The sequence below is a fragment of the Schistosoma haematobium genome, chromosome 1 (genome assembly GCF_000699445.3).
Source record: "Schistosoma haematobium chromosome 1, whole genome shotgun sequence".
In the NCBI taxonomy this organism is placed as follows: Eukaryota; Metazoa; Platyhelminthes; class Trematoda; order Strigeidida; family Schistosomatidae; genus Schistosoma; species Schistosoma haematobium.
The window spans coordinates 79,932,917-79,959,724 of record NC_067196.1 but is presented as its reverse complement, the minus strand read 5'-3'; the positions used below and the strand labels follow the sequence as shown (position 1 = coordinate 79,959,724).

The following is a 26,808-nucleotide window of genomic DNA, read 5'->3' as shown; positions in this document are numbered from 1 at the left end:
ACGTAGGATCTGGCACTAGTCGCAATTCACATCATCATGGCGAGAAGAGTAAAAAGATGATGGACAGAGGTTAAATAGGATCAAATGAAATGAGAGCTGAACGTGAGGACTGTGATCTAGATAACAAATGAGATCAAAGAATGAAAAGTATGACAGATCATGTTAGAATGAATATAACTGCAGCACTCAGGTAACTCATTCGCTGGTTTATTTGAAAACGAGAGACTGACCACTTTCTTAGGATGTCATTGAAAGTATATAACTATCGTCGAGATAGGCGGTGATTAAGCATATGTAACATTCCAGCTATTCTATCCAATGAAGATTCTACCTCTCGTCAATTTATTATTATTCTCGCCTAGTACGCCAAATCGAACCCCAGGATTGTGCACTTGTTCTACTTCATGTAAGTCATGCTTCTATTGAACCAAATCCTACATTATGACCGAATTCAAATGGCGTTTCAGAGTTTTAGAAAATAAGAATTTCTGGGCAATATACTGGTCTTAATATGAGCAAAAAGCAAATGAAATTTTTTAAAATACGTTTGTTAACAACTTATCAGGGATAACAATAAGTAAAGCGATTGATCCTAAAGGCCATTTTATACGCTGACACATCCCTCTCGAAACAACACTGTACTTGGAGGATAGAAAGATTTTCAATGCAGTTTTTTCGTTCTTACTAGAAAAATTGCTATCTCCAATAAGTTATAAAGATAGAGATCGATTCCTAAATAGTCGAAGAAAGTATAATTTTTATGTGACATGTGACGAAACTTGTCGAATATCCCATTACGCGAAGGATGATTCTCGTTGGCTCCATATCTCGGGTTACAAACACAGTTCGTATCAGTATCACGAGAGTCTTCGTGAAGTTCTTCAATTGACACAGGTTTCGGACAGCGTTGTTTGGAAGACAGGGGAAATATTTCGTATTATAGGATCGTTAGCAATGTTTGAATGTGAAGAAGGCGGAGCCAGAAGAGGGGTGGAAAAAACATACGGAGATGAGAACACGGTCTTGTTGTGAATAATGTTCATTTGAGCACTGTTAGAGATGTATGGGGGTGCTTGACACTTCTCGGTTCCATACATCTTCAGAGGAAACTTCTTGATAGATGGTGGTAACGCTTTTATCAACCTAGGAACCTGGCTACAAAGGTCGCAACTCTTTTATTGTGCTAGCTTCATACCTTTCAAATCATAACTTCATGAAGCTAAGTGAGGTGTCATTCCAAGGCACTCAACCAGTTGACTGTAAATTTTGACTTTAATCAACTTACTCTGGTTTGGATAGTCGGGGAGTATGTATTACGAGCCTTTACGCAAACGTCCATACTTGGCAAATATATCCATATGGTAAACTGCTCTGTTAATGTAGCTAGGGTAGTCATTTAAAATGAATATAGTTTTCCTACTGTTTATTCTTAGTATTTGTCTCAATGTAGCTCATAGGGTTTTTCTAATTTTATATCTGTGTAGTTTAGAAATACGATTTTCATATTTCTGAAATACACTATTCAATGTTATAAATCGTTACAAAAGACCCATTGTAGAGCAGTGTGACAAACGATAAAAAAATATTATGTTACATGACAATATCACTTGTGATTCTTGTCTTTATAAGTTTTTGTCACTTTCTAACTGGCTTCATCATCACATAAATCCCCATTGAACGAAATAAACTGCAAAAAGTTTGTTGCAATCGAAGCATCATCCGAAACTGTATTTAACTGATCAAATTTTAATCGTTGTACCGCAATATATCGGCGTTTAAGTCGTATAAGGTTGCCAATCGTGTATTTAGTTTCGGAGTTGGTAATTTGAAGAACTACATCTCGGTTATGCTCGTTTTGGAAACATATAGGGAGATCGACTGATGAAAGACCACTGGTTTGACTTCGAAGGACATGATCTACGACTTGCTGCGTGATATGCTCCAGATTCTGAAATTCAATATGTTGCAAATAAGAGCATGGTAGAAAATATATGCTTTTACAAGTTTAATATATTGCTTAACAGGTATCATAAGTCAATTTTAATAAACGATGAGTTTTTTATTACTAAGAATGCCATAACATGTAATTATTGAGATTCGTAAAATGAGAAAAAGTGTTCAACTTTTCCTGCAAAACATTTATAATAAAACGATAAGACGTAAAACTTTCAGAGTTAACGTCGAAACCACTTGTGTTGAGGTCGATGAACGCCAGGCTGTTAAAAGAATGCTTCAACTGTAAATGAATGAAAACCGCTTATCGGGCTAGTTCTGTTAAGCTGAAAGTGATTAATCAGCACCTACCCCTACACTGTATTGATAAATGCTGATGTGTGTTATTGCTTAACCAGACACCTTTTCTAATACCAATACTGAAATGTAGTATCTTTGTTTATGACTTGAAAAATATTTCTTCAATGTGCCAAAAGATAGCTTTTATAAACTTACTTGTAGGTAGTTAGATGATGAAATAATTGTCAGTTGTGTTGATTTGTTTGGTTGGATCTTTCCTTTGCCTCTGTTGTTTAGCAGCTGTTTTATTTGTATAATTACTGACTCCATATTATCAGTGCTTGGTGAGTTCCAAAGATGAGGTTCAATAGTTATAAGTGGGTTATCCCAACGCTGTGTAGACTGAGGACGTTCAAACCTGCTAATCATATCCGAAAGCAGATCAACAGGATACCGATTAATCTAATAATGAAAATTTAGCAAAGAATTATAAATTGATTAGTATTCCGTAAAAATATCGAAAACATGTTTTCACAGTTACCACCAGCATAACAATAAATAACATGTTGGTATTTGTCTATGTTGGGATATTCAGAAAAATATCCTAAAAATTATCCTGTTAAGTCTAATGCTATCCTTGGACTTGGAATGGTATCATTTTCCTATTGGTCAATACTTATTTCACGTGTCGTTTCCCTACTGGTCAACATTTATTTCACGTGCCATTTTCCTGCTGGCCAAATATTGTACAAATGTTATTTTCTATTTTATGGTACGATATGGTCTGCTTGATTGGTATATAAACAGAGTATGTTTGAAATACATGATTCATATCGCAGAGGCTGAGACTTGTGTTCTGGACTTGACTGGCTGGGCTAGGCGGAAAGCAGGACCAATCAGAACTCTAGGCTGCTCATGCAGGTTTATGCGTCATTGTTCCGATCAATAAGTCACTGCTCTCTAATCGGCGGTCACAAGTTATAACAGTCTACTGAAACATTTTACAATAATAATAATGTGAATTAGTCTCTCCCGGTAATCAGTGATAGCAATCACACGTTAGCTAGTAATAATTAGATAGTCATTATATTTTAGTGGCAAGGAGTAGATTTACAGTGAACTATCATACGAGCTAAAAATTAGAACTGTGTAAAGGATTCAAGGAAACCATCCAGATCATCAGTCAGCTACAACGTAGGACCAGGCACATATATGCATCGGTCCAAGTTGCCATACCTCATTAACACAACAAGATCAACACCGGATTCATAAAAGTGGTTAATTCAGAGGTGGTAATATATAAGAGAAAGATTGCAATAAGGATATAGTACAGGAAGAAAGAATTGGCTCGTAGAAAGAAAGATATGAAGCGATTCTAATCTCTTAGTTTAAGGGAAGACAGGGAGTGTATACACCGACGCCATTGTGATCGATTCTGAGCCATGTCACCATGAGTCTATAACCATTGGTTACGACAGTCACGCGGACCCCAACCAAGTAGTCTGCATCTACCAACATGGCTCAGACTAGAAGTTAGTGTCTTCAAGCACTGATGCCACGTTTTGGTTTGGCCGCCCCTAACTTTCTTCCAACCATCTCCAATACCGGATAGCATTGCACGTCGTGGTAGTCGGTATTCAGGCATACGTAACACGTGGCCCAACCATCTCAGTCGATGAAGATTCATAACCTCATCAACTGATTTACCATCATTCCCTAATACCCTGCGTTCAACCTCACTATTACTTACCCGGTGATACCAGCAGATGCCAGCAATATTTCTAAGGCATCTGTGGTCAAATACTAGTAGCATACGAGTGTCTTCTACTCTTAATGGCCATGTTTCGCTGCCGTAAATTAAAACAGAACGGACTGCCACGCAGTATACTCTTCATTTTATTGATAGACGGATATCTCGCCTTCGCCATAGGTGACGTAAGTTGGCAAAAGCCAAGCGAGCTTTTCGAATCCGTGCTGAGATTTCGTCAGACACCAACCCATTAGGGCTGATCAGACTTCCAAGATAAGTGAAGTTGCCAACGCGTTCGACTACTTCACTCCCTATCCTTAGTTCAGGTGTTGACGCAGACCAGTCCTGAAGCAACAACTTGCATTTAGAGGGAGAGAAGCGCATTCCAAACATTCTGGCATTGTTGCTTAGTGCTACCAAAAGACTACATTTTGTCAGCGTCTTCACCAAACAGGACTATGTCATCCGCGAATTCTAAGTCGATAAGTGGACCTCCTGAAAGGAGATCAATACCCGAGAATTCGGTAGACGAGAATGTTATTTCCATCAGTAGATCTATGATGAAGTTAAACAAAAATGGAGAAAGTGGACAGCCTTGACCGACACCACTTGAGGTTACAAAAGCAGATGACAGTTCTCCATAAGCTCTGACTCGATTGGTAGTGTTCGAGTAAAGAGCCTTCACAAGGCTTATGTACTTCTGAGGTACGCCTTTCAATGACAGACACTGCCACAGAATCTCGCGGTCTACCGAGTCAAATGCTGCTTTTAAGTCGAGAAAGACCACCATTGTCGGACGCCGATAAGTATGCCTGTGTTCTAGAATCTGACGAATGGTGAATATGTGGTCGATGCAGCCACGACCAGGTCTGAAGCCAGCTTGAGTCTCTCGTGTTTGCAGTTCACGAGTCTTAGTTAGGCGTCTGATAATTATCGAAGCTAGTATTTTAGATATTATATTAGTTAAACTAATCCCTCTGTGGTTGTCACAGGATGATTTTGACCCTTTCTTATATATTGGGACGATAAGTGATTGTGACCAGTTAGATGGGATAACGTCCAACTCCCAGATCTTAGCTAAAATATTAGTCAACCTAATCGCTAAAATTGGACCACCATCCCTAAAGACCTCTGGAGCCAGTCCATCTGGACCAGCTGCCCTTCCTCGTTTTAGATTAACTATAGCCTTTTGAACTTCAGCAAGAGTTGGGGGACCTACTTGAATGTTCCATTCACACTGTCTGGGAATGGAGGGTAGTTGTAAAGTAGCTGAAGGCCAGTTGAACTGTTCTCTGAAATGTTCCGCCCATCGTTCTAAACGTCTGGACTGGGAGCAGATGAGAGTATCGTCTTTTTCTGATATAATCTCACTTACACTTGACTTATTAATTCCAGATTCTTTTATTAGTCTGTAAAGCTGTCTTGTGTTCCCTATAGTCGCCGCCTTTTCCATCTCTTTTGCTTTCATTGCCCACCACTGCTCACGGTCGCTTCTTAGACTTTTTCTTAACCTAGATCTGATTTGTTGTCGCTCTTCATCATGTTCGGAACCTGATGGGACGAGTTTGCGAGAACCCATCAGTGTGATAGACTTTGAAGAAATCCATTGGTTCTTTGTAACCCTGTGGTTTAAATCAGTGATAGATGTCACTGCTGTTTCCACAGCTGTTTGTATGGCTTTCCAAGCAACAACTGGGTCAACCTCGTTTTCAGAACTACCTAATCGTGACCTCAGTTGTTCCTGGAACCTACTTTTGGTTTCCTCGCTACTCAGTTCGGTTCTAATGGGTCTTTTTACTGTGGCTTCTTTGCGTCCAGTGAGGCGCAAGCAGATGCGTGCCCGTATTAGGGCGTGGTCGGAGTCCAAGCAGGTACTCCAGAATGAGCGACAATCTTCTACCGACCCTCTCCAACGATGACTGATGGCAATATGGTCTATTTGAGTCCATCGTTGGTTTGGTGTAGGGGTCGCCATGTTAGACGATGTCTCTCCTTATGCTTAAAATTTGTGTTTGCTAAAAATAAGCGATTGTCTGAGCATAGTTGCAGCAGACGATCACCATTATCTGTTCGCTGTGCCGGAATGCTAAAATATCCACGTAAATGCCTTTCTGTTTGGTTTAAGCTACCTATCTGAGCATTAAAGTCACACCCTATGAGTACTATGTCTGAGCGTTTAGCTTTCTGAAGAAGTTCAGAAAGCTTTCTGTAAAATTCATCTTTCACATCATCTGAGCTGCAGTCAGTGGGAGCGTAGGCAGAAACGACGAAAAGGCAACGACGTGTATCCCTATCCTTCCGAGTTCTTACGGAGCCGTTTAGCCGAACAGCACATAGACGACTGTTAACGGGGATCCACTCTAGCAGTGCTTGTTCCGCCCTCATGCTTAGTGCTATGCCTACACCTGCCAGTCCACGAGAACTGGCCATCGGGTCACCAGATACACGGAGGGTGTATCTCGTTGGCTCTCCGTTTTGCCGAGGTGAGGTCAAGTGAATGACCACACTGGAATCCTGTATGCGTGTTTCGGAGACACAGCACACATCAATGGAGAGAGACTCTAGGGTTTTAGCTAAGGACGCTTGTTGACCGATTTGACATAGGGTGCGTACGTTGAAGGCTCCAATGTGTAGTTTGGAGCGAGGTTTCAGTAGACCTGGGACAGTGTTTTGAGCACTAGAATCGTTGGCTATGGTGACACTTGAGGGGGAAGCCGAAAAAGGGAATTTATAGTTGAAAGTCGATGTAGGAGGAATAATAGGAATTGAAGAGGGAGGTTGATTATGAATACAGTGGTCTTGAGTGCTGTTAGAGGTATGAGGGCGGTTATCACTTCCCGGTTGCCCACACCGTGGAAGGGTTGTTCTGGAGGTACCTGAAAAGGAAATTGGATTAGAGGTGGTCTTAGTGACCTGGGAGTGTGAAAGCGGTGTCCAAGGGACAACTTCTTGAGGTCGGTCACACATGGCCGTCTTATGGGTAATTTTTGTGTTAGCTCCGTACTTATTGAGACCTTACCGCCGGAGACGGATATCCGTGGGATAAGGCGAGGTGTGCATTTTTAGGGTCGATCTTTTCTAACCCCACCCCACCTCTCCCTGTGGGAAGGCAGCATCGCCGTCATGCTGGTTGTCTGAAGGAAACACCTTACTGCCGTCACACCTCTGTACAGTCAGCAGTACGACTTCGCCTTCGGACCTTGGGTTTGTTGCTTTTGGTCCTACCGCTCTTCAACCGACCTGTCTGACATGGTAGGACCTTGAGGAACGGTTGTTAAAGCCAGTATAGCTCGGCTGCTTCATCACGATAGGCAAGCCCGACCACCACGTCAAGGTAGCAACAACGGTCGGGACATCCAGATCGACTTCCAGGCAGTTAACAGGAAAGTATTAGTTATAGTACTTACATATATAGTACAACGCATGACGATGGATTTTAAGGTTATCTATACTGTATGAGTGATTTATGTGTTAAAAGAGGCTTTGAGATGTGGATGGACTTAATATGCTATTGGATTTTCAAAGTTTATATTTTTCTTCGTTGACTTTTGATAGAATGATACTCAGAAGTGTTTACGAGGAGCTTGAAAGTAACATACGTAAGAAAATGACGAATTTAGTTTATCTTGAGAATACTGACCTAGTTTTGGTTTCGTACCACTTCTAATCTTTTCTCACATCTGCAAGAACTTACTGTTTCGTGGTATGCTAATTATCTTTGATAAACAGTTCAGTGCCTCAAATCTACAATATGACACTAACCGGTTTATAGAAGATCTACATGGTATGACAAGATCAGGATTTTTGAAGAGAACGTTTAAAAGACTGACTATCATATCTAAATAATAACAATGATAATAATAAACAGATAGACGAACAAAGTAGTGAACAAGAATAATTAAAATTCACTTTCGAATTCCAATGTTCCGAAATTTCAGGCGGGATATCACTGAATAAAACAATCTGTTGATGTTTATGAGATTTGGCCATACAATATAATTCGTATCTATAACCCTTGATATAATTGGGTGCATCCATGATTACTATAGTCGATTGACTTTGTGTAAGTGCTCGTTCAACCTGATCATCAAGCAAACAAGAATTACAAAATTTAAAAGCATTATGATCAACAGAAAAACATAGGTGTAGTGCTCCCAAGATAGTTAAAAATGAGGAAGATGTTGACCTTAAAAGAAATAACTCATTAAAACCTATAAACACATAATCATAAGTCAAGTTATAGTTATCAGTTGATCAGGAGATATACATTATCCGTAGATTTCATAAAACACATTCCTTGTAAATATACACTTAACAGTTTAGTGTTAGATCACTGGAAGGAATCAACAAGAAAGTTTGAATTTATGTTTTGTCTTAGGTGTCACTTATAGCAACAAAGATCTCTAAGTAATCGGTTTATTTCCTCAAACTACTTATCAATCGATTATATGCTGTTAATATGGACAGTTGGATATATTAAGGGAAGTTTATTCATACCTCTGATTTTTGTTGACCGCGAAATTCACGTTCTTTTAGGGAATCTGCATAAATATCACATCTGATATCATAGTTAGTTGTTATTTTCGATTGTAGATTACCACTTTTAAATTCATCCACAATAAGAATTGAATAATGAGGTAAATGTTGCTTTAGTATGTCAGCTAATAAAGAGACAATGGTTGATTTACCTGAACAAGGATACCCGCACAACAGAATTAACGGCATTTTGTATGTGTAATAACTATGAAAAAACGGTAATGTGATGAATACTGTTGTTTACTCTACAATATCAAATAAATAAACAAAAGAATTTGCAATTAAGTGTTATGAAAAATAAATGGGACGATATTCAAGGGAAAATAGTAATTAATATTATACTGTTTAGGTTGAAGTGATAGGCAACTTATTAATTGTTCTTAGAGATTATTATAAACTCTGTTAAACATAAGTTTCACGAACATACGAAGCACAATTCGACAAAAACTATCAACACAAACCACTATTAGAGGAAAATTACTGAATAGGTTTTTCTTTGCACGAATTAATTTCAAGTAATAATTTTCACTTTAAGCTACAATCCGTACTGAGCACATAGATTTTACAGGGAGTGCATTAGTTTGTTTTCCATTAAAATCATTAACCGATCAAATGTTAAACTATCATTGAGGACCTGGAAGCACTGGAAACGGAACTCCTCAACAGTGGGCGTTCACGATCCCGTATGCAGGACTTAGACCCAGAAACTTTGGTCTTGCACGAACACTGAACCAATATACCATTAAGCCAGCATCCAATGGTGTTAATACATAACTTCATCCAATCCATGAATAGTTTGGATTTCCCCGATGTTGATGTTAAGGGTCCCAACCGATCAGTATTGGCATATGCAGATCCTGAATGAATTTACTTGACACTGTCGTCTAGTCAGAATCTTGAATTATGGTCAGCGACGGACGCCACAATGCACGTCTCAACTTCTTGAAGACTTTTCAGCTGAATACATCTCCATCCCAGTGTCAATATTGCGATTCCTCTCTGCTAGCCACAATCAAACTTCACTAACGTTATAAATTTGTTTCGGGAATTATTAACAGATATACGGACAGTAATTATTCAGGAGAGGTTATTCCCGACCTACAAGAATTTATGAAATTTAAGTTGTTTACTCATGTCAGATGAAATCTTATCAATTGACGAAATTTTCGGTTGTTCAAATCAATGAATAAAATACTAATCGATTGATGAACGAGGTGTCGGCTACTCCCAAGATCATATTATTGACTTGGGTCTCTGAATAATTACCAATCAAATACAAGAACACTAGCCGGATGAATAGTTTTTGATGTAACAAAATGAACATGATAAAATGTCATTGGTGAATGGAGGAAATTAACTTGTACATTTGTTGAATGATAGAGGCATGGTAAGTTTCCACAGCTTAGAGCTATAGTAATCAGCAGTAGTGATTCAAAAAAAAAATTTAATTTGTGAAAGAAAAATGTCTTGGTTTTCTGGAGCCTAATTAGTTGAAAGTCAAACTGTTTTAAAAACACCATCTATTTACAAGTGATAAAGTTTATAGGATAATTAGTGGAGGTCTGGATAACCAATCAATTTCTGCACTGAAAATAAGCACATTATCTACTAAACCACGTAATGTATATGACAGATTAAGAAAGTAAAAAATGTAAATCGTATTAAACAAGAGGATCATGTATAACAACGTTTAACATAATCGTAGCACACATACTAATTAATCTGATGTGAACTAGACGATGTACTTTGGGGTCTAGGTTCATCACTTGCTATTGGGTCATAAGTTTGAACCAATCTAGCATCTAACACTTGAAAAGTTCTATGACATGTAGCTTTTTATGATAGGTGTGATTTATAACTCTGTCAATGAAAACTATATCTCATGGGGTCATATTATTCACTAACAGCTCAATCCATTTCAGGCTTTGATTAACAGTTATACTACAGAATCGCTGAAAAATCATGGCTTAAAACATTATAAATAATTAGTAGTAAATTATGTCTCGAAATACCAACTTTCAAAAAGTCAAACCGGATGTAGCTCATTGTGTTGTTCATAGATTTTTTAATAATGTCTAAATTCTTGGATAAGTCACAGTCACATATATAATGAATGTACAATGGTAATGATATAGTCTGGTGGACGAATTCCAATGTAGGACATTAGTAATTCTCGAGAGAGATCCAATTAAACAGAAAGCTAATGGGTAAACTTTAAGCTGGAAACATGATAGTAATAATAACAACAAATATTACATGTAAGAGATCTCTTTTCTGACAGCCTTAAACATCTGACAATCCGAACTCTCTAATTAATTCGAACAATTATGAATGGATTGACATATAAAATTCCATTGAATGGTTAAACAAACAGAGTCAATTCTATTTTGTTTACATACAAACAGTATTCGTCAACGTGAAATATTTTGCTTTGTGTATAAAATCAGTATATGCAGACCTATGTATTTTAATTTAAAAATAAGACTTCTCTTATAAAGGCACAGTTTATAACCAGTCATTTCAATAGAACATTTATCATACTCAATATTAAAAATATTTATGATCAAGAACACGTTTTACATATGGGGATAATGTGTTTAATTTTGAATTGGCTGTACATTATTCATGTTTTATTCATCAAGTTTAATAAAAACCCATAGAATGCAATGTGAAATCAGGTTGTTTTATTTTATTTTATTCTTAATTTGAGAACAGACAAATGCATTTTTATACAATCAAAAACAGATATTCGATTGTCGTAATCAAAACATAAATTATATCACTCTGGATAATGATAAACTTTTACAGTAGAATCAGCTGATGAACTTAAGATATAATGTATAGGTTTATCATTAGTAAGTAATTTAATTGCAGGCGCCCAATCAACATCTGTCACAATATCAGCATGTCCCATTAAGTCATATAGAGAGGAACGAGGATTACGTGTATCCCATAAACGAACACTACGATCAATTGATCCAGATATAAACTGATCTTGTCTATGAGGTGCCCAAGCAACTGATGTCAACCAGCCTGTGTGTCCTTGAAATCCAGAGAGTACTAAAGGTGCTTTATAAAATAATTTGGTGGAAAAAGAGTTTAAAATAGGGAGATTTTGAAGTATATACATGCATATTTCAATATTAGAACAGAAATTTAAATTTTAAAAGGCATGGTTAGGTGATAGATAGTTACAAACAAACTAAAAAATGTATGCTATTCAAATAACCATATTGATTGAATCTTTATCTTTGTACACTGGGTAACATCCCAGTCAGTAAACCATAAAGTCTTACTTTGATCACTTCTCTGGATGGTTAAGTCCTCTGGAATTTTTAATTAGACATATTAGTGCCTTCATCTCAAGGTCTTATTATTCGGTCGGTCATAATCAACGTAGAGCCTGATACAAGTGTGCATTGACCCAAGTTGTCATACTACATTGGGACAATGAGGTGAAATTAACAAGATAAGCATCAAACAAGTCGAAGTAATACTAGTAGTATTGATAGTGAAAAAAGAGAGATTGGGAATATGGTTTGAAAATAAGTTATGTATGGGAGTGATACGGTGGAAAAGTAATAAGCCTAACAGTTAGGTCCTAAGTGATCGGAAAGTAGTGAGTGACCCATAAACTGATACCCTTCAATCGCTTGTGAAACGTCCTTTTTTGTTAGTATTTTGTATACAAAACTGTCATCTTATTGCATAAAACGTTTATTCTTCTGGTCAGTAGTTCTATGTTCAGTAATCATTTGCGGGCTTATGTCAATAATACAAGTCTTGTGGGCAGCTATCAATCAGCTACACTTCGTATCATTGCTTACCATCTATCGACCAGTATTCTATTTGCTTACTTTAATGGTCTAAAATTTTGTATGATCAATCAATAAAATCCTTCTGTATAAACGAAGAAATGTTGAAACTCAAGATCTAGAAGCTAATAAAGAGTGGACGTGTCTTGGTCAATGCGACGGGTTCTGTGACGTATCATTCGATAATGAGCACCCCAACCAAGGAATCTGTATCTACCAACATGGTACAAACGAACAGTTAGTAAATACACAGACTGGTGTCATATATTTGTTTGGGCAGCTGCAAACTTTCTTCCAACTTATTTCTACTTCAACCAATTTTGTACATCGAAGTAATTTATGATTCAACATTCATAACATGTCCCGACTATCTTGGTCGATGCATAACTATGCTCAAATACCGGTAACTTACGAATGTAGTCTACCTTTAAAGGTTACATATCATAGCTATACAGTAATATAGTCAACAACCTAAATGAGTAATGCTGTTTTGTTTAAGCCATTATAAGACTTTTATCACGTTACTCCTGTAGAATCTAATTCAGTAGGGTGGGGAAAGTAGTGGATAGTTAGACATGACGCACCCCCAAGCCAACCCAGTCAATAACACCTCACAAACCCATTAACCAACATCGCTTTTGCACCTAACATCATCATTGGACGCTTGGTGATCTTATTGGCTACCAACAGTGATTATGAAGAACTTATGATTGCATACCACTAAGTTTCAGGCTGGCTTTTTTACAGACGTGGTAGCAGAGGAAAAACTGGATCATAATAATCTTGTTCTTAATTAGGTATTCACACACATTAGTTGAGTCATAAATGGTAAAAATCAAGCGAATACTCTGCATTTCATCTGAGGTTTTATCAGCTACCAAAATTTGGAAAGTAATGACCAAAATGTCAAAGCATTTACGTCATGCGCAGTGAAATCTCCATTAATGTGGAATGCTTGTTCCGATATTCATCAGTATGCAAAGTACTTTGAAAATTAAATCAAAGATAATGAGTATTGTTAAAAAATAACTATCTTCAAGGACAAAGTTTGTTACGTAATATAATAAAGCTTACCTTCTGCTCGTGGATCAAATATTCGAATACAGTTATCAGAAGAAGCAGTCAAAATACCTCTGCTATTGACATCTGCATCATGCAAAGCATGATTGGAAAGTATACACCGGACTTCAGCACCAGTGTTACCTTTGGCCGCTTCACAATCCCAAATACGTAGACTATGATCCCAACTGATAGACAGTAGCTGGTTTCCACCAGGCTTTATTTCGCTATCATTAGTAAGGGTGGAAGGTAACCAGCAAATGCGTGTGACAGTTTCCCGATGTCCCGCTAAGGTGAATAACGGGATCTGAAATATATGTTGAAAGGTAAAAAATATAACCCGTAAAACTACTGGAAAATAACAAGTATCAGTGTTACGAACTTTTTGTTTCGAGAAAGTGTATAATAATGGGTAAGAATCACTATCATAACAACTCATTAGAATTCAGTCGTTTAAACACCCTAAAATTATTAGAAGATATTAAATAAATCAAATAATCCATGACACTTAAGAGGTGTAAACTATCTTTTTAAACAAGAGAAAGTGGAAACTTTAGCAAACAGAAGTAGATAAAAAGTGTGATAAATGCTCAAAAAGATCTTACTCTAGTAGGTGTTTTGCTAGTCGATTTCCTCACATGTACAATACCACCTGTTTCTTCAGACAGATCTGTAGGTTCAATCCCTTTAAAAATAAAAAAAAATGGTTAATCAATTTATTACTAAATGTCTTGATGAAATTTTTGACATATTTAGATAATAAAATACTTTTTTATTTAGGAAATTACCTGCCGACCATATTTTGATTGTTGTATCCCAAGATCCTGTAGCGAAATGTGTTGTATGAGTATCAGAATTATTAGAGAAGCGTGAGGCTGCGGTCATCACAGTTTCAGAATGTCCACGACAAACAGCAATACAATTAACTTTATTTGAACTAAGATCCCAGTGCCATATCTGAGCTGTTTGGTCGAAACCGCCAGTTACAAAAACCGCCTCATTTTTGGTTTGATCTGAAATATTTTCATAAGAGAAAGTATATTAGCAACCAAAGTTTGTTTATAATTAAACTGAAATCAAGCATACATAAAACTAAAGCTAGCTGTTAATCAAATAGCAATAGATAGATCAAATATATTTTTAAGATGTTTGGAGGTTAATGACAAAGATGTTAGCTTATTTTCACATATTTGACACTATGTTACAGAGGTCTATGAAAGTAAATACACGGAACACAATAACGACACAAGTTTGTAAACTAGGGTTTAAGTGTCACTCACTGTAGAGAACGGTACTGAATTTGTTACTAGACTTTAAATTAAAGTAATTTTGAACTCATGATATGACTGTTTGTAAGCTCAAAACCTAGTTAAAAAGATTGAGGTACGAAAGCCTCCTATTTCGAAAAATTTTTTTTATAATGCAACTACGTAAAACGTAGTTGCACATTTATGTCTTTAAACAAAACAATGATAACGTCAACATCAACAATTGCAAGATATTTCCTGTCACAGAGTTGTTAAAATGGTTAACGAAATACATAGTTTTTTTAAGTTTCATCAACAAAATATAAAGCGGGCTTGAACTATGAGTGGTAGATTTGTACAGAAAAGTAGTACCATCAGCCCTTAGTTGATAGGTAAAGTTAGAAACCCTAAACACGGACGAACACATTGAGATCCAGGTGTTTTGAACGCTAAAACAAACAAAGGTGAATGACAAAACAATAGGCAGAGCATGGATCAAACCTAAACCATACTAAATGATAGTCGATAACTTTAACCTCTGCTCTGCAATGTCAGAATAACTAACATACGTTTGTGCATTCTATCGTGAATTGGAATACCCATTATATAAGAGATAATGATAACAAATAGCTGTGAAAACTTTCGTAGCTAAAGTGTCATTCGAAGTTCAGCTACTAAACCTTACAAACTACTGACGAAAATGGCAAACACCAAAGTTAGCCATCATTAACGTATAGCCTAACAAATGTGAATTGGTCCTAATCGCCATACCAAATTAGAACGAAGAAATCAAAATAATACGGTGAATAGTAAAACAGATAAAAGTAATGTAGTACCAATGATGATTAGAAAAGCTAAACCTTTGAAACAAAGTGAAAAGGTACGTAAGGAGGATTACTAGAATTCAAGATCAGCAGGAATATAAAGAGTGAATGTGCCTGCGCTATTATGAACGATTATGAGCCATGGCACCCAGCTCGCAACCATAGGTATCATGCAGACCTCAATCAAACAATCTGCATTTACCAACATAGCTCAAGCAAATAGTTAATGACTTTGTGGATTGATGCTGTCACTGCTTTCAGCTTTCTTGTAACCAACTGCTACATCAGCAAAAATAGTCCATCGAGGTAGGTGATAGTTGGACATAAATACTACATACCCTAATCTCACAGTTAATGAAGGTTTACAATTTCCTCAATCGATTCATCACCTTTGCCTAGTAACCTTAGTTTGATCTTGACATTGCTTACTTAGTTGTTCCATGATAAGCGACCAACAGTCTCGAAGACACCATTAAAGAATTAAAAACCAAACGTCTTCTTATAACTGGTTCCCTTTACGAATTGGAATAAAGGTAGAACAACAGTTGAAGCAGAGCAATATGAACTCCTTATATTTTGTGGTTCTTCATCAGCTGCTTATAGCCACGTGTGTATTAAAGTATAACATAGAGGTATGATATAAGGCAATCGACACTGATGATGGAAAGAATTAGAATGACAAGAATTATCAACAATGATTATATATATGCACGAGCAAGTGAGTTTACTCGGAAATGAGATTCAAAATAATAGGGGGAGACGAGGGAGTATTTGAATGAAGTTCGGAAACTGATGAGATAGGTTTCATGATAATTATAGAAGTGATGAAGAGTTGACACAACTTTCAGATCACAGAGAAATAGATATAGATTTTGAACAATATGGTGGTCATTGTTTAAAAACAGAGATTTGAGGGTTTACATAAGTTTAGAGAACTGATTGAGTGAAAAAATCGATGAGTGAAAGGATGGTTCTGGCATATATGAAATAAGAATTGGTTGAGCGAGGACTGAATAACAAAATAAACACTAATAACATAATAATAGTAACAACAGCAGGTGATACCAGTCAAAGCTGTGAATTTGCCAAGGCCATGATAAGTTGGTCACTGCCCCGTTCGGGAAACAAATCAGGTTTGAGTCCTCTAATTTCCCCCAAATGCCCTGGTACGGCTCTCACATGGCCACGCGTATATAGCTTCTGCCAGGGAAGTCCTACTCACTCCCTTCTCGTGGCGGAGGTGTTGTTTACGAAAATGAGAGGACGAAACGCGAATGTCCGGCGCTTTAACCGGATTCTAAACCAATGGTGTACATGGGCTCTAGTATCCTAAAGGAATAAATGGCGTATGAACCAGTCGTTGGTCACCGGCTTCCATGGGACTGCATCTCCTTACGATGCTCCACTGCCTTGTGGATCAGACCTTCAGGTCGAAGGCTCGAAGAGTGGCCCCTTAAGAAAACCACCTGCTTCGATCTGGGCACCCGTGCAGTATCACAGCCCACACACAAATATAATGAGAATGATGGTATTTACTGAAAACTCTATTCTCGCTTCGATTTAGTCAAACAATTCACATTATTATCATCAATATTATTATTTACTACATCATGTATTCACTCTCTTTTATTTCCACTTTACGTGTCCTTATTTTTCGACTTATACAGCAGCTCGTCTATGGTGGAAATTCGGCTCTATCTAAACGTTCTCGAGTCACTGCCTGGTTGAAAAATGTATGCTACCACCAAATACGAATATTGAAGCAGTTTTTCTGAAACCACGTGCACCATTCAAACTGGCTGCTTTCAACGTTCGCACACTTATGCAAGTCGGACAACAGATAAGGCTGGCTATGTCTTTGGAAAGTCTTAATATCGATGTTTGTTGTCTATCCGAGACCCGTGTTCAAGACTGGTGAAGTACTACAAATTTGCTCTCCATCTGTCGCTTCAAAAGGCTTGTTTTACGTGCGTTTATCCGGTGGCATCTTCATCGCACTAAGCGCTAGAGCTGAGGCACCACTAATCTATTGGATCGCCATTAACAGTCGGTTATGTGCTGTTAGATTAGAAAGTTCCATCAAAGTGAGAGGGAATCGGCGTGAGAAACGATGTCTTTTCATCATCTCCGCTTGTGTCCCGACAGTTTATTTTATTTATTTTAACGCAAAGATATTGGTACAAGGAGGCACCAAATAAATTACACCACACTTCCTCGTTCGATTTGTGTAAGGGCTGTAGTACTGCACTAGCACTCGAACCAAAACAGGTAGTTTTCTCAGGGAACCACACTCTGAGCCTTTGACCTGAAGGTCTGATCCACAAGGCAGTGGAGCATCGTAAGGAGATGCAGTCCCATGGAAGCTGGTGACCAACGATTGGTTCATGCGCCATTTATTCCTTTAGGATACTGGAGCCCATGTGCACCATTGGTTTGGAATCAGGGTTTTCCAACTCCCCTGGGTGGACTCTCCATGTCCACCAACCCGGTTAAAGCGCCGGACATTCGCGTTTCGTCCTTTCAATTTCGTAAAAAACACCACCACGAGAAGGGAGTGAGTGGGACTTCCCTGGCAGAAGCTATATACACATGGCTATGTGAGAGCATTTCGAGAAGGAGAGCTGACTCTCCTCACTCTCGGCCGTGCCAGGGCACTTGGGGGCAGATTGCAGCCCGGATGCAATCAAGGATGAATTCTACCACCAGTTATCTGTTCTTCTCCAGAAAGTGCGTTCGACAGCTATTGTAGTACTAGCCGGAGATTCGAATGCTCAGGTCGAGCGTCTAAGCACAGAAGAGAATAGTTTAGGTGGCCGATGGGGACTTGTTGGTCGCAGGACAGATAACAGGGACCGTGTACTGCTACTGTGCACAGACCACAACCTGTTTCTGGCTAGCACAAACCTTCGGCACAGTCATCGCCGATGTGCCACCTGGCGTCCTCCTTCTGCATCTCAACCCTGGACTCAGATTGATCACATCGCGATCAGCTACCGCTGGCATGGTTGTGTACAAGACTGCCGCTCCTTTTGGAGTACCTATCTGGAATCTGATCATGCACTGGTCTGCTCCAATCTCACCTTACTTTTCAGTGGCCAACGAAGTGACCGCCACCAAAGGATTGATGTCAGTAAATTGGTTGCGATGTGTTCTCCATCATGTATTGGTGATTGTTACGATGCAATGAGTTGGTGTAGACGATGATGTGACTTCCACGTACGAGCGAAACAATCTGTGAGGATGACGGGATGCCAATCACTAACATCCATCGACGTCTTGGTCGACGGGCAGAATTCCTCGAAGGGCAGTTCAAATGGCCTGCTGCTCCGGCAACACCGGTCAGACTGTCCTGCCCTCCATGGCCGGTGACGACTGATCCACCAAATGAGGCGGAAGTCCGCAAGGAACTCCAACTCTTGAAGCGATACAAATCACCTGGCCCAGATGACTTACCTCCGACTCTTTTGAAAGATGGTGGTGACTTTCTGACTAAGGAATTGACGACGTTGTTTACAAAGGTTTGGGAACTAGAGAGTGTACCAACGTCATGGAATGAATCGATAGTTGTCCCTATCTTTAAAAAGGGTTCACGTCGTTCCTGTAACAACTATCGGGGGATAAGTCTACTTCCGATTGCGTCCAACCTATTGGCTTCCGTCATACTTCGTAGGTTGTTCAAAACCCGAGAAAGATTGACTCGCGAGGAGCAGGCTGGTTTTCGTTCTAGTCGAGGATGTATTGATCATATCTTCACCCTCCGCCAAATGTTAGAACACCGCCATATTTATCAAAGGCCAACAATCGTAGTGTTTCTTGACATCAGGGCTGTCTTCGATTCGTTGGACAGGACTGTTCTTTGGGATTGTCTATTGAAGAAGGGTGTGCCTGAGAAGTTTACTAACATCCTAAAAGCCCTATATACAAACACTTCAGGCAGAGTGAGGACATACAACCACCTCTCTCCATTGTTCCATTCGAGCAGTGGGGTTAGGCAGGGTTGCCCAATCTCACCATTCCTCTTCAACTTTGTCATCGATGACATTCTGGAAACAGCTCTGATGGATGTAAGTAATGGCGGTGTGGATCTGCTGCCTGGAGAAAGACCTCTCGACCTTGAGTATGCGAATGACATTGTCTTACTGTGTGATAATGCCCAAGCCATGCAATCCGCACTTAATCAGTTGGCAATCAATGTTCGTAGGTATGGTATGTGCTTTGCACCTTCGAAGTGCAAAGTACTTCCACAAGACTGGTAGGATTCTAATCCTGTACTCACCCTGGATGGTGAACAGATAGAAGTAGTCGAGAAGTTCGTGTATCTGGGTAGCTGCATAAGTGCTGGTGGGGGTGTGAGTGATGAGATTAATGCACGTATAATGAAAGCCAGAGCGGCTTATGCCAATCTGGGCCATCTTTGGCGCCTTCGTGATGTTAGTCTGGCTGTAAAAGGTCGGATCTACAACGCGTCGGTGAGAGCAGTTTTGCGCTATGAAAGGAAGGGGTGGTCAGTGTATGACATGGTGTCGTGGTATGAAAGAAAGCTGCAAAGGGCTGGCTTCTGTTGGTCCTTCACGACTCCCTGGTTGGGGTCCTAGAGATGGTGCGACAGTGGCTAGAGACGTTGTCAGATATGGCTCAGAATAGAAGCCAGTGGCGATCCTGCTGTAACCTTCTTTTACTTCATAAAAAGTGGATGTATCTTCCTTAACTGAAAGATTTCTTCTGGTTGTAACTTTCCGCTTCCCCCATTATTATTATTATTATTATTATTATTATTATTGTTGTTGTTATTATTATTATTATTATTATTATTATTATTATTACACTTCCTTACATTAATCTGGTCGTTATTGTTCCCCTTCTTTTTCTTCTTTTACGCTCCTCACCTCTTTTTTCTCCTCATTCCCATTGTTTTGTGTGGCGCATATATATTTGGTGCCCCTTTGTACCAATATTTATGTGTTCAAATAAATAATAATAAATAAATAATCACTCTGGGTGATGGATGATACAAACCAGTCCAAAACATTCTATTGACACTCAAGGGAGCCGGAAGACTGCTTAATTTCTGTATCTCCACGGAATACCACTATATAGTTTGCATGTTATATGACTTATAAATGGTTGTCTACGCAAGATACTCAGCATCCATTGGCCGGATACCATCAGCAACAGCCTACTGTGGGAGGGAACAAACCAGATTCCAGATGAAAGGAAATTAGGAAAAGACGATGGAAATTGATAGGACATACATTGAGGAAATCACCAAACTGCATCACGAGGCAAGCCCTAACTTGGAATCCTGAGGGGAAGCGGAGAAGAGGAAGGTCAAAGAACACGTCACGTCGGGAAATAGAAATAGATATGAAAAGGATGAATAACAACTGGAAAGAACTGGAAAGGATTGCCCAAGACAGGGTTGGATGGAGAATGATTGTGGGCGGCTTATGCTCCCCTACGAGCAGTAACAGGCGTAAGTAAGCATTCTATAACTAAATTAAATAAAAAGGGAAGTAGTAAATAGACCTAACAAACACCACCTTAGGTTGATAGTTCGCCACAATCTCCGAATTGAATAGTAATGTTTGAGTAGACTGCCTTTAAAAAGTTTATGTAATTCCTTGGTACGCCTTTTAATGACGGACAATGCTATATAACCTCTTGGTCAACGAAGTCGAACGCCATCCTAAGGCCAACAAATAAAGCTGTTAAAAAAACATATTCCTTTTATACAGTCCCCGTTTTTAATTCGAATGGCTATTACTTCTGCACTTTAGTCGGAATTAAGTAACCATGCCTATGTTACAAGAACTGATGAAGTAAATGTTTAGTCAATAGATCCGCGTCCAAGTCTGAAACCAGCCTGCACTTGCTGGTTTGGCTCCGCAAATATTCAGAGTAATATTTTACAAACAGATCCTTGAGTACAGAAATGTACGAAGATTTACTTCTTGATAATCAAAACATAATATTCAAGTCGAGTTTTGAAGTAAACAACTTCGAATTTTTAAACCACAAGATGAAAACTATTTGAGGTTCTAAGAAACTCGAATTCTTAGTGACTGATTGTCTAGAACAATACATAAAATATTATCAATTCGCATGCTAGTTTTAATGGAATCGACAAAGATAGCGGTAGTTAATGGACCTATTTGACGTTCAGTTATCATAGATTATTTTCAGTTTTTGATAGCTGAAACGGGTAAAAACCGTGTTAAGAGTTGTTGTGTACTGAACAGGTCTGCTAGGATGTGATGTATCTGTTTCTGTCAAATTTACAAGTCAAAACTACTGTTTCTTATTTCTGTTTCATAATTACGCTATACTGAGCTTACTTTTTCTGTTAACCTGAATTATCATTTTACAACACTCTGGTAGACAACATCATGAATACAAACACATTTTTAACAGAATGAAGGGTCGTTTAGAACGTTTACACTACAAGCCTTAAATTTTATGCATAAAGGTTTGTTGGGAAATCTGAGAGTCACATAACTGGAAGCCAACTACAGAAAACACTGGATCTAAGTATTGTGCAGGAACGCAAAGATTTAGACTTGGTTTAACCAAACAGATGTTGTCAATGAACTACTCGGGGCAGTGGTCTTGAGTACATCAAGGTGCACAAGTGACCTTGATGTTTCAAATACGATTTTTCTTCCGATAATTAAGATCGAAATTGCTCATGGCTTCTGGACAATCGCCCTCGTACAACATAATATAAAAAAGTGCTGAGTGATTATCTTTGGGCTCCTTTCCAGTTGTTTCCAATTGTAAAAGAGAGCCCAAAAAGAACGACTCTGCAATATTTGATATCATATTGTCAAGAAGCGAGATTAGGTCAATTAGTTTGATAATGACATTATATACTTAGAATATAAACATGACCCCTAGGTAACAACCAAGTAGTATAGTTTATATTATTCACTACGAAGTGACTACAAAACTTGGGTGAGTTCCATAAATCAAGCAATAAGGAATATATATTTGTAACGCATGATAATACTACTAACAGTTCAAAACAGCACATATGCCCCCTATAATTGTGAGTCCTGGTAAATCCAAAATCATTCAAAGCTATATTGATTCTACATACTAATATGACCACATATAAAGGTGCTTACAAAATCCAAGAGCACAATAGGAGACCTACCTAGACTGATCCATTCTACACATTTAACTTTTTCCTCCAACTCCATAGATAATACGGCACTTTTGCTATCCAGGCTCCATATATGCAGTGTACCATCGTAACCACCTGTTAGAATGCTGACAAAAAAAACAAAACAAATTCAGAGAAAAACGAGGAAAGTTAGTCGATATCAACCGGTTGAACAGTGTGGTTTGGGTTTCATGATAATTTAATCGCTATCCTAAGTGGTGAAGTGCGAAAACATAATATTTTAGTGTCATTAGCGTAATTTAAGACGTGTTCTGGTGTATCTGTCTTACAAGAGCTAGGATATAACTGTATACCGGCACATTTACTGATAATCAATCCGTGGCTTTAAATATCACATCACTGTAGAATTGTTTGAAGCTGTAGCCTAGTGCTTAAAACACATAAACTTCAGAAACACGTCAAAGGTTTGGACCGCATCTCATCTAAGTCAGAGACCTGGTGAAACTACTAACCCACACAATGTGGCTTCAAGTTCAGTGAACGAAACTTGACTGGGCAAACGGGTAAACACAATCAGCGTTATGTGTTAAGCTACTCGTTTGTCACAGTTACAGTATATACACACACGATAGAGTAAATAACTAAACTACGGTTGCTACTTATTGAAGTTCTAAAACCAATATGTAAGTTTCACAGGTATATTTTGCTTATTTAGAACATGGCAAAACTTATTACATTCGAGGGCTCAAGCAGCACGTTACATACATTAACCAAATAAGCTACTTATATAGGCTACATAATTTGTTCTAAACTCATTAGTAGATTATCTATAATTACAATAAACTAACACAAACAAATAATTTAATAAAAATAAAAGTTATGAATTAAGAGTGTAAGACCAACTATCTTTCCAATTCAGTAGTCACGTTATCCGAGAGCTAATCATTTTTTGACAATCTGCTGTGAAGTAAAAAAACAATGTGGTATTAATTAAGCGAGTTGCTAACAATTACTTTACGGATTTGCAACCACCATCAGTCTGCTACTGAGTAAATGTTTAATCAAAGATCGCTTTTACCGTCTTAATTTTATAACCTTATTTGACAAAATTATTAAACAATTATCAGTAGGAAGCATTAACCGCATTTTAACTACTTACTACTTATCACAGCGTTTGACACAGCTGATCAAGTCATCCTGTACATATTCTCTTTCGTATTTTGGTGGTTCTTGTTTTGGACAAAACTCAATATCAATGGTTTCCTAAAGCAATGACATCTAGCTAAACAAGGACTCACAGATATAACTTCGTTTTCTGATAAATATTCATGCAGAGTTGAAGTTAGAATCAAATTGTCCACGAGAAACGTAAATTCCGGATATGTCCTAGACTCTCTGGTTTCTGCACAATAATGTGTAAGAAAAGCATATTACCATCTAGCAGAACTTTGACTAAATTATTGAGTTCTTCAACAGTCGTGTGTTGTGGCACTGCAATCGGTGCGGAGGGAACAGAATACCTTGGAGGTATTTCACAGTTTTATTGAAGACCTACTGTTTGGATTTCGTGTAAAAAGTTATTTGGACGTTCTGATCCATTGGTGCACGCCAAATGGTAGCACAAAAGCCAAATGCACCGCCACAAACAGCTACGATTTAGATTCAGATTTGGGTAGAAAGGACAGAAGGCCTACGACACATGTTAATCCTTTTCTAGTAAGCTTCTGAGGATGTCTGATCCACTCTTGGACGAGTCAACTGAAGGGCCAGACACCACTACTTCAGGTAGCAGGCTCCAAGTAAGGATGACTGAGTGTGAAAACCTGTAAGTCTCGCGGAACTCCACTAGGTACATGTTTCCAGAAGAAGCACTTGGAATTCATCTTTACTTTCCGTCTATGAACTACCAAGGAATCTTTTAACCATTTTAGGGGGCCGGCAATGCCTAGATTTTCCAGCCACAAGAGTAGTCTATTTTATGACGCCTTATCAAATGCTTTGCTGAAGTCTATATGAACAACATCCACCGATTTACCATTGTCTACCCACCACTCTCTTGCCACGGGATTTGTTGAATAAAGTAAACCTTTTGTGAAAACATTTAGTTCCCTGTATAAAAAACCCTGGTTTCCACGAATGACATTATGTTAATTTTAATTATTATTTTCATTATTTTAACTACTGCAGCAGTGACGTTGACAAGTCTTTAGTTTCATGGAAGGTGTTTTGATCTTCTTTTATATGCTGGAATGACAAATACATCCTCTCAGTTTATATACCACAGATGGTTCATTCCATGACTTTATTGTTGATACAGACAATATTAAGTCCATAGTTTCATTCAAGAACTTGGAATATTTAGATTTTAACGTTGTTGTACAACCTAACGAAGTCTCGGTATTACTGGACGCAAACTACCCACGCGAGGTGGTACAAACTGCTAATAAGATGTGACAATTCTTCATACATCAACCCCCCTAGTTGGGTAGTGATGACCCTAAGGCGTGGCCAGCCAGAAGTTTAAGCCCAACGAGTTTGCCGTTGGTAAGCATTCTTCTGATAGCTTGCTATGTTAATCAGCGTCTGGTCGTCTTTCCTTACTGTAACGGATCATGTAGTACAATATAGTAATAAAGAAACAAGGTGCAGTGAAAATTCCGGTTCATTGTAAATTTCGTCGTTCTTTTTTCGTCTTTTCCAGTCGTCCTGGAAAAGAAAAAAGGATGTGTAAGTGCATGTCGAAGTACGACTCGCACGTGCGTAAAGACACAAAGCGGGAGAAAAATGGATAATAAAATCATGCACAAGCGATAAAATGTTTTTTAGTTTTCTTATAAAACTTTTGATATACATATATTTGCGACCATATCAGCAAAAAATCTTGTATTTTTTTCAGAACAACTATATAAATATAAGCATATTAAAATTATTTTTTATATTATATACAATACAAAGAAAAATCGGGAAGAAACAAAATGTCAACAAGTGTCGTACGTTTAAATGTTCTGGAAATCTTACTCCTCTTCCAGAATGCGTTGTTTTGAGTCTATTTTCAGATACTGCTGGAGTATCATCGTGAGAGTTGGCCATCAGATGAGGTATCGTAAGTGTCGAAGTCGTGTCTTTCAATTGTACCTTGTGTAGGAGATATCCAGTGTCAGCTTTCACTGCACTACCAATACCTAGAAAGTGCAGATTCGAACTGGCGTCCGCGATCTGATGGTCGAAGGGCAGCTGAAGTTTGCTACCCATCGTTCGACAAAGGCACGGGCCACTGTTTCAGCCAAAATGTAATTGGTAGGTACTGCTCCTGTCCACCAAGTGAAAAGATCTACGAAGGTTAAAAGATAAGAGTGTCCATTTAAATCTGGTAAAGGTATTACCAAATTCAAATGAACATGGTTGAAACGAGCGTTGGGAGTTTCGAAAGAGCCGAAGGAATATTGATTGCGTCTAATCACCACAGATTTCTAGCAGCTCACACAGGGGCGTGCCCACTCCCTCATGTCTTCATTCATGCCAGGCCAGCAAACACGTTCTGCTAAAAGCTTGATGGTTGCACGAACACCTGGATGAGAAAGTGTGCAACTTATTGAAAATGTTGAGTCGACAATGTTTCAGATCGCTTGGGCGATTCCTACCTGTATATGTGTCACATAGCAAAGTATCCTTACCTGTTCCAATCTGTTTAATGGGTTGTTGAGGATAACTCGTGCTGAAGATCAATGCCTTCTTTTTGTAGCTGGGAGAGTTTAAGAAGGTCGATTCCCAGGAAACTGTTCAGGGAACTTATATTAGACAAGGCCTCTGCAACTACATTCTTTGTTCTAGAAATGTGTTGTATTTCCGAAGTAAACTGCGAGATGTAGTCCAGCTGTCGAGACTCACCAGGTGAGTACTTCTCTCGAGATGGGCTTGAAGAGAAGGTCAGAGGTTTATGATCAGTAAAAAGAATGAAGTCCCAGCCATCGATAGAGTGAAGATGCCACAGGCATTCGGAGATTGACAACGCCTTAACCTGTAACACCTAATATGAATCGTACCCACCAAGTGAAAATCAAAAGACAGAAACGAGGAGGTTCGAATATATATTTGATAGGCTGTCAATATATCGTGAATCGACTGATCTAGTCTGGCTAGCGATTGCAGGGGATGTTGACCACGGCGTTCCCACACGTGATCTGGTGCGGATGCATGACCGAGCGCCTTCAGCTAGGTGAGT

The 26,808-nt window shown here is 38.5% G+C and overlaps 1 protein-coding gene across 2 annotated transcripts; it reads right to left on the bottom strand.

Moving 5' to 3' along the window:
* Window positions 1-715: 715 nt before the first annotated feature.
* WDR12_1 (WD repeat-containing protein 12) lies at window positions 716-24,380 on the bottom strand (the record flags this gene model as incomplete). 2 transcript variants are annotated; one of them, XM_035731214.2, is made up of 12 exons in its annotated part: window positions 716-1,948; window positions 2,449-2,694; window positions 7,892-8,062; window positions 8,480-11,587; window positions 13,408-13,699; window positions 13,998-14,077; window positions 14,181-14,405; window positions 22,617-22,732; window positions 23,746-23,849; window positions 23,885-23,988; window positions 24,021-24,106; window positions 24,142-24,380. In XM_035731214.2, the coding sequence occupies 9 exons, from the start codon at window positions 24,183-24,185 to the stop codon at window positions 11,298-11,300; spliced, it is 1,341 nt and encodes a 446-aa protein (XP_035588307.2). In that variant the 3' UTR covers window positions 716-1,948; window positions 2,449-2,694; window positions 7,892-8,062; window positions 8,480-11,297. The 2 variants fall into 2 exon arrangements, with proteins under 2 accessions (XP_035588307.2, XP_012796318.2); XM_012940864.3 differs by lacking the exons at window positions 13,408-13,699; window positions 13,998-14,077; window positions 14,181-14,405; ... (3 more) ...; window positions 24,021-24,106; window positions 24,142-24,380 and having other exon boundaries at window positions 8,480-8,707.
* Between the last annotated feature and the right edge of the window lie 2,428 nt (window positions 24,381-26,808).